This window comes from Montipora capricornis, chromosome 3 (genome assembly GCF_036669925.1).
Source record: "Montipora capricornis isolate CH-2021 chromosome 3, ASM3666992v2, whole genome shotgun sequence".
In the NCBI taxonomy this organism is placed as follows: Eukaryota; Metazoa; Cnidaria; class Anthozoa; order Scleractinia; family Acroporidae; genus Montipora; species Montipora capricornis.
The window spans coordinates 3,816,324-3,825,300 of record NC_090885.1 but is presented as its reverse complement, the minus strand read 5'-3'; the positions used below and the strand labels follow the sequence as shown (position 1 = coordinate 3,825,300).

At 39.7% G+C, this 8,977-nt stretch overlaps 1 protein-coding gene across 1 annotated transcript in view; it reads left to right on the top strand.

The window, feature by feature from the left end:
• LOC138041971 (centrosomal protein POC5-like) overlaps nucleotides 1-5,598 on the top strand; it is a 29,918-nt gene extending 24,320 nt beyond the window's left edge. The window contains exons 5-11 of the mRNA XM_068887680.1: nucleotides 960-1,089; nucleotides 1,173-1,241; nucleotides 2,337-2,456; nucleotides 3,161-3,220; nucleotides 3,801-4,017; nucleotides 4,258-4,461; nucleotides 4,890-5,598. Of these exons, the coding sequence (XP_068743781.1) occupies nucleotides 960-1,089; nucleotides 1,173-1,241; nucleotides 2,337-2,456; nucleotides 3,161-3,220; nucleotides 3,801-4,017; nucleotides 4,258-4,461; nucleotides 4,890-5,089 (1,000 nt within the window). The 3' untranslated portion in view covers nucleotides 5,090-5,598. The remainder of the gene's footprint in view (nucleotides 1-959; nucleotides 1,090-1,172; nucleotides 1,242-2,336; nucleotides 2,457-3,160; nucleotides 3,221-3,800; nucleotides 4,018-4,257; nucleotides 4,462-4,889) is intronic.
• The last annotated feature ends 3,379 nt before the right edge of the window (nucleotides 5,599-8,977 follow it).

The window sequence follows — 8,977 nt, the reverse complement described above, 5'->3', positions numbered from 1 at the left end:
AACCTCAACATAAGGGTGAATCCGGTAAGGAGGACAAAAGTCTTGAGACCACACGCAGTAAACTTCATGGAAATGGACCCTTGTACAAAATAATTTCGCTAACCTTTAAAGGGAACCTTCAGCCCGGCAAACTTTAAATCAAACAAAAAAATGTTTGCAATCAAATTTGATGGGCAATTTTTTTTTTCAAGAAAGTGTTTGTACTGAGAAAAAAAAAAGAAAAAATGTAAAATCGCTTTTCCACTTTCAAATTTCCCGGGCGCCGCAATAATTGTGACGTTTTACGGTTGCCCTATTATTTTCGCGCAAAGAACTTTTGTTTTGAAACAAGAAGGCAACAAAAAGACGTCAAATATTTTAGATGGCGGCGCCCGAGAAATTTGAAAACAAAAAAATCGAATCTGAAATTCATTTTGGGTGCAAACGCTTGCATTGAGAAACGGTTCAAACAATTTTGATTATGAACATTATGTTTTGTGGTTTAAAGTTATCTTTATGTTTTAGTGGAGGTTCCCTCGGTTTTTATCATCAGCGCAAGTGGCAATCGTTGAGAAATTATCTGATAGTATGAAGATCGAAACAAAGAACAGCCCTTCCCCATTGATGCATGAATAAACTTATTCTAGTTGCTCACTTCAGCCCCACAGTAAACCATGACTTTCTTTGTACAATGATTACTTGTCTTTTCGCTGTCGCAGTTTTCATGTTCATGGGCCTTCCCGTTTTCTTTTGCTTACATATCACACTTTTTTCTGTTCATGGACATAGACTACGAAAGAGCCTTTCCGTTTGCGTTTACTTTAAAGATCTCGTTACGGGTCAGGTTAAATTGTCTTGGTAAATTGACAACATCTCCAAGGTGGACTCGGTCGGAGTTTGTCCCCAATCCGCTGTGCAGAGGTTTCTCTGTAATTAATGGAAACTAATTCAATTGGTTTGTTTTTGAATTTATTTTCAAGGCATGGCATTGAAAAGAACAAACTAATGAATGAGATGGAAAGTCAAAAAGAGTTGCTACACACTTACGAACAGACCTTGTCGCACAAAGACTCCATTGTTTCAAATATCACAAATGCGATTCATAAACAGGTTTGTTCTTTTTCAGTGGTATCTTTTTCGTTAATGACTCCTTCCTGTCACTTATGACTGATCACTTTATCATCTTGTTGCAGAAAGAGAGAAATGAAATGCTGAGGGCTTTTACTACGTGGAAATTACGACATTGTGATGAAAGACGAGAGGTCAGGGTTTTCTTTTTTATCTTCGTGTAGGTATAAACTTGTGATGATTATTGCAGTGCTGCCCACTTGCGAAATACTCCATGAAAATGACAAATGTGAACAGTCGACATTTTCGCCAACGTTTTTCTGCCCTTGAGTGGTCATATGACACGACCTTGGCTGGAATTGGCATCGTGAACCTTTGGCATCTATGTTGAGGCAAAAGGGGTAGATTTCAACATATCCACAAGTCTTTTCTAATACGGTGTATCAGTGAAACTTGACTTAGTGAGAATGGACTGCTTTATCTAAGCGATCATTTGAGCCGTTAAATTAAATGCAGCAATCTCTTCCATCCAATTTGAACTGCTAATGAGATATGTGATTTCTCCCTTTTAAACTGAATTTTATGTACCGTCCTAGCAAGCTGTGGTAAAAGTATCAATTCCTACTCCTCCCAAGACAAAATGTATTGTTTTCTTACTTTTTAATCGGTATAACATCTATCCGTTTGTACAAGTGATCCCCCAACCCCTCTAAAAAGAAACAGAATTTAATGGAAGAAAAGAAATACCGTAAAATGACCTAATGAACTCCCACTCGCATATAAACGCTTCGTATCAAATAAACGCCTTCCGTGAGATGTAAAGTTTGTATTAGATGCCCCCTCTCCCACCAAAAATTGCCGTGAAGCCGGATCGGAGCAGTCACAAGCACAACTCTCCGTATTGAATGAGCCAAACCTCCCAACCCCTTTCCAAGTCATTACTGACTCGGACATCGAGGAGACCATCGATGCCATGGTTGACCCAGATGACGATGAAGACATCGATACTGAACTATTAACCATACAGGCTTTGCATTAGCGCAGATTAGATTAGTGCGGCCTACTCTCAAACTCGTATCTTATCTTATTCCGGCTTCCAGCTGTTACTGTTAAAGTGAAATAAACACCTCTCTCTAATAAACGCCTCATATCTATTTTTAAACGCCCCATTAAGACCCCTAAAACTTACTAGACGCCCGGGGCGTTTATTAGATCATTTACGGTACGCTTTGTTCTAGCAGATGTGTAATTAATAATACTGAAGCGTCTTTTTTTACCTGTGTGTGTAGGGTTTTGCTTCCAAACTTGCCAGGAGACACTACAATCACATGCTTCAATCTAGGGCTTGGAGTGCATGGCGGTCCGTTATTGAATCCCGATGGAAACAGAGAGTAGAGAAGGCTTGTCAGGTCAGCTACTGTTTCTTGCTCCTTCCCTTCTTATCTGGTAAAAATAGACAAAGCCACGTAGTCTTGGTCTAAACGTTAGGGCTGGCTCCATGAGAGCATTACAAAACCTGGCGGTGTCGCGAGAGGTTAAAACTCCCAAAAAATGATAACTTGTCATGCACTTAATAAGAAATATCCAATGTAGGACAACTCCAAAGAGCTGTAGTACGGGGGTATTATCTGATAACAAAACTTCTGTATATTGTGGCTTACCTCGTGTGGAAAAAAAAAAACTGGTTTTCAAGGAACTGCTAAAATAGTGGGGCGAGGATCCAATCTCGTTCCCAGAGTCATCGTTCCCTTGACCAGCGGTCGTAAAAGAGAGACTCATTTTCATTTTGGAATGAAAGTAGTCAAATACGTATGGCAACATTTGGTAAATTAACGACTTCCCGAAACCAGCGAATTAAAGCCTCATACTGAGCTTCCTTAATTAAGGGAAAGTTCAGATTTCCCTAACCTCTCGAGAGCGTAGTCTAGTGCTTTGTAGAAGTGTTCTCACTTCAGAGGAAGAAACCATGACTTTCCACGCTTAGTCAGAAGACCCTTAACTCACGTGGAGAGTATTTTGGTACTGGTTTTGGATTATTCCAGTCTCCCGCCTGGAAACAAGATTGGCGAAGATACTGTTCATTTGATTTATTAGTTTAACTGTGTTTGAACAGGCGAAAGCTCAAGATGTGTGTGTCAAATTGACCGAAGATTACGAAAATCGTCTTCAAACGGTACGTTTAGTGTATTGGAGAAGTGCTCATTCCTTAGAACCATGATGTAGTTAAGTTGATTGAAACTAAGTTTTAGACAACTGGCTTTTTCTTTCTCTTGCCACCTTTTTGCTCCAAATGTAACCGTTATGATGACATTTGTGTGACTGTGTTTTGTTGTCTGAATTTTCCCCTTGTCGTCAGTTTTTTCTTCAATTTAACGGAGTGTGAATGCTAATTCAAGTAAATGTTAATTTAAGTAAATTGACGTTTAAGGGCATCAGCTCCCTATAAGCCACCAGTTGTCCTGAAGCTCGTACCAAAACTGAATTTTGTTTACATTTACCATAAAATGTTTTGCAGTCCAGCTGCAAAGGGTTTATCACATTTTGCAGCCCAGCTGCAAAGGGTTTATTTAAAGCATAGGGTTTATTCAAGGCAGAGTAAGCAAGCACTGGCAACCGTTCCATAAACATCTGTGTTCGTGTGTTGCTCTTTGCTCTGATTTTCGAAGCATACTCAAACATGAAACTGTGATCTAAAAATAGGGGAAGATACTTTGAAATTAGTTCGACAGCTTATGTTTTGAGCCATTTAATAGGCAACACGTGAGCTGGAGATGGCGCGGAATGAAATTGCCCGTCTTCACGCTGAGAGGGAGAGATATGAAGAAACCATGAAAAAAGCTTTCATGCGGGGAGTGTGTGCTCTGAATTTAGAAGCCATGAGTATGTTTAGAGAAGGAGAAGAGGGTGGAAGAAGGCCACCCCCACCTGCGGCGGCTGCTGCTGCGAACGGCAGAGGCGGAATCTTGTCAGGTACAATCTAATGCCACGAATAGTAGAAACTTACTACCTCAAAAGACTTATGTGTCAGTGAAACCGTCTCGCGTTAAGGCCGTGTTCCATTCCACATAAATCTCTTTGAGGTAGACATCCCAAAGGAGTGCATTTTGAAATACTTTTAATGGGACGTTGAGCTGTCACAACTTTTCATTTCATTTCTTTGCTTTCTTATGTTGTATATTTGCTATACGCTGAGCCATGTTTTTCTTGCAGACGCAGAAGACCAACCGCGTCATCAACCTCCTTTGCCGACTGTCACGACATCTGGGCCATCGGATGTCACTCAACACCAGTCGTTTTCTCATGCTTTACCCAGGCAAAGACCAGCGACAGAAAGACCAGGGCATCAAGGCGGAAAGACTGTTACAGTTAAAGCTGTGTGCCGATCAGATATTCAGAATCAAAGGGGAGGTGCAGGTGATAACCACAATCATTGTGTGCAAGTCATAAGATAGAATGTCACTATCAGAACTGTAGTTTTTTAATTATTGCATGTACTGAGCCATAGACCGTCCACCAATAGAGAAGAGCACCTTCAATTTGATTCTAGTGTGGGAGGTCGCGTTTTCGCACCCCTGTAGAACAGCACTAAGAATCTCAATATAACAGAGGAGAAAGTGATGCCTTAAATTAATGATTAAATCTTCACGTGGTTGGACTTTCAATTCTTCTTGAATAAGGACTATCAACCGTAGGCCACGTCTCGCGGCCCTTGTTCATAAAATTCTATTGGACGTTAAATTATCCACACACTTGGCCAGCTCGGTGAATTTGAATTGTGAATTTAACACTTTGCGATATTCGCCTGTGTAAATGATTTGCTGCTTTTTTTTTCTGTATTGTAGGTCTCGTCGGCAGCCAAGGACCAGTTAGTTCAGTTCTCATTCAGAAGCATTCGTCAGAGCAAGGCATTTCGGGGGCACCTCCAGTTCGCCACCCTCATGGTCAGCGTGCACCACCAACCCGCACAACTAGCAGCACGAGGACATCGCGTGGACCCTCTGTTCAAACTGTGCACACAACCCCCGTTAAAGTTGTACATTAACCCTTTTTTTAAACCCAACAAGATATCTATTCTGTTTTTTCACCCAAGTTTATTGTTCAAGATAGAAATCTTTGCATGATAGGGTAGTAAAAGATTATATTAATAAAATGTGTTTTAAAGCCAAATTGGTCATTTTGGTGGCTTCCTTTCAATTAACATTCTCCGTTATATTTACTTTGACGCCAGATACGGTGAGCTAGTCTGGCCGTCTACATCAATTGTATCCTCTGTTCCTGAGTCATTGTAATATAGCCCATTTTGTTTTTCGTCGTGCCTAATATATGCAGTAAAAGCTCAGTCCCAGTTGTTCAACAACAAGGCCTGAAGACAGTTGATAAGTCGGTATCCAACACTTTCGGTTTTTAGATTTAGATAGTTTATTGACTGAATAAATGGCAGTCCGTGAAGGCTGAATTACATATTCATAAAACTAGAATAGATAAAATTACAAAACTAAGTATAAATTGTGTTGATTATAAATCCAATTAAAATATCAATGTTAAAGTCAATGTTCATTGTTTCTTTTAAGACTGGAGGTTATAATAAATGTATTCTTGAAACGGTCGGTTTTCCACTTTGGTATAGAAAAATGTCTGTTATGCCTAAGAGAAAGTATTGAATTGTTCTTGGGAGGGAGCAGCTTATTTAAACGGTTATCACTGTCTTTTACTATGGCGTCGAACATCTTATCGCAGATAGCTTCATTATAAGTAGTAATCTTTGGAATACCAAGAAAATCTAGAGCGTCGTTGTACGCAATACTAGGACAGATGCCGGATTGTCAGTGCTCTTTTCTGGATGCGCTCCAGTTCGATTTTCAAATACGTCGGTAGTGCATGATGGAACACAGGTACTGCGTAAGTTAGGATGGATCTAACACATGTGGTATAGAATAGCACAAGGTCACTAAAGGGCACTTTTGCCCTTTTTAGCTGTACCAGAAAATACAAATTTCAACCTGTGCAGAGATTTCATTATTTGCTCACGTAAAAGCGTGTGCGAAACCTTGGTTTAAAGTGGAGTATATTTTATGCTCTGGATAGTGACCTCCACTGGATCAAGTTAGCAGGCCTAAGAAGAACTGGGGCCAGTTTTTTTCTAGCGGTAGGTTTAGTCGTGAAAAGCAAAACCATTGAACCGAATCCTGGCGCGCAGTTAGCACTTTTCATGTTTAAGAGTTTTGAATGTTCTAAGCGGAACTGAGATCATCGCAGTCAATAAGACAACTTTAGCAGAGGGAAAAAAGCTTGAAAGGTATCTAGGCTTCTCCCGTTTGAGCCTTCATTTTAATTTTTTTTTTGCAAGTGCCAAAGTTGCTTCATTAAGTTCGAAGATCTTCCGCTTAGAGGTTAGGGTTTCACATCCTCTGTTCGAATGGTTTTCATATGCCCTCTCGATCATTTTTCATCTCTTATGCTTTACCAACTCGTACTTGACAGTGGTGAGAGCACCAACGTGGCCCGGATTCAACTCCGAAGCTGGGCGTCACATTTGGGTTGAGCTTGTTGGTTCTCTACTCTGGAGAGGTTTTTCTTCTGGTTCTCCGGTTTTCCCTTCTCCTCAAAAACCAATACTTGATTTGATATCTGTGCTGCAATGTTCCCAAATATTGCCCCAGCGCCAAATACAGTCGACACTCAAAGTTCGTTCATTCATTCATTCATTGACTGCCCGATGGTAAAGCAATGTGCGTCGCAATCTCGCCTTCATTGATTTGAGTCCCGTTAAAGTCTTGCAGGCTTCTTTGCAACCGCTAGAGATGTTTCATTAACTGTAATTATCCAGAAAGTCGTTTGACACTCGCAGTTTTAATATGTGGTTTTTTTTCCTGTATCATTTCACTTAGGGCGCGTTCGATTGACCGTATTCCGGAATAGGAATACGTGGAATAGAAGATAGAAGTCCTTCGTTTTTACGGAGATTCACATTAAAATTGTCAAACACTTGCTAAAATGCTATTTTAAACCTTTATTATCCTTGTTGCTTCAAAACGCTAGACATACTGTTTTAAATCATCACTCCAAGTATTCTTATTTCGGAATAGGGTCAATCGAACGCACGCTTAGTTGACGATCGGTCCGTAGTCCGTAGAAATAGTACTCATTTGCAAGAATCAAAGTGAGTGACTGCAAAAATCTCATACTAAGGGACACTTTGACTCAGACTCTTACTCATCATAAATTTATTTACAGTCGAACCTCGATTATCCGGACTCGTTGGGACTACACGAAATAGTCCGGATAATCAAGGGTCCGGATAATCGAGAATATGAATATTAATGAGGAACAAAAACTGATTACATTAAGAAAGCGACATTTAATCGTTTGGAAAACAATATGGTCTACATCTTCACTGTCCGTTGTGAATACCTTTACCTGTACACGTGTCGGCAAACGCCATGATCTTTTCCTTGCTCTTGCGGATATCAGATATCGGCCGTTTACTAACGCCATATTCAGCTGACAAATTGGTTCCTTTTTCTTCTTTCTCTAATTGCAAAATTATAGCCTATTTTTCTTTTATCGAAAGAACGGATCGCTTATGCTTCAAGGACATGATGATCGTGAATAAACATTCGTGACGTAGTGTAGCTTGTTTGCCGAATGAGCCAATAGAGCGTGAAATTTCACTTAGCAACAAAGCAACTCTAAGCCAATCAGAACTCATTCGAAAGTTCTGCATTAGTTACGACGTGTGCAAGCGCTGCTTTATTTTGTTTTTTGCCGTGAAACTTTACTTTTCAACGCTGTAGTTTTAAAAAGAATATGGCTAGGGATCTTGATGATAACTAATAAATATTCATGACAAAATTGGGACCAGAGAAAAAGTCCGGATAATCGAGAAATCTGGATAATCGAGGTCCGGATAATCAAGGTTCGACTGTATCCTCTTATTTTAGAGTAGCTCGGTGTAGCTAGTATCCCCGAGGTATACCACAGGGGACAGACCACAAGACCAAGAACTCTGTGCCCTACTCTTTGCGAATAGTGTGTGGGATCTTTTACGTCCCACATGGTTACAAACCGACAGACGTGCAGACAGACACTGCTTATTTTGCGTCTTGTGCAACAAGTACATCGACGTTCTCCAAATAACTTAAAATTGTAATATAGCTGTTAGTTACACAACAGGTAATATACAGATAATTAGATATAGATATAAGAATTCACCTCTTATCTTTTTTTCCTTTCTTGCAATAAAGCAATCGAATATAACACATTTTTCGCTATTAATCTTTTAATTTGAGCGTTTCCTGTGGAGGGATTTTATTTCCAAGAATTCGAATAAATGACTTGGTGACCTTGAGGAGATAATCTTCGCATTTGTAATTGTCTATCGTTTTAAATTTTAGGTAGGTTCTCATTTTGTTGTTTTGGTTAAAATCTTTTACTTTCGTTATTTCTCTCACTTAGCCATCTTTGTGTTTCGATAACCTTTATCTTTGCTTGATAGTACCAACGGTTCCTATATCCCAGTAGTGTCCTACCAGAAATAATGCGCTTTTAATGTTTTTGGTTATGAGCATCGAAATGTTGTGAGACGGGACCTACAGTTTATCATCCTTATTAACTGAGAAGACTAGAAAGTGTGTCATTTGTAGATTTCATTTCGAATTAAGGTAGCACTTTCCTCCTCAGATATTTTATGGCCCTGAGTGTTGGTGTGACCGGAGTTTTTGATCCCTCGGCCTCCTGCACAGTGCTCCGATAGTCAACCAAGTGGACCAACAGTTGAACTGTTCATTTTTTCTATAATTTTTTTTCACACATAACTGGGAAGCTGACTTGAAATGCATTAAATCAAAGTAAAAACACTTCAAACCAAAACCAAGCATAAAATTATGCATAACAGTACTTTTCTGTTAATCGACTTCTTCCCGCCATTCCT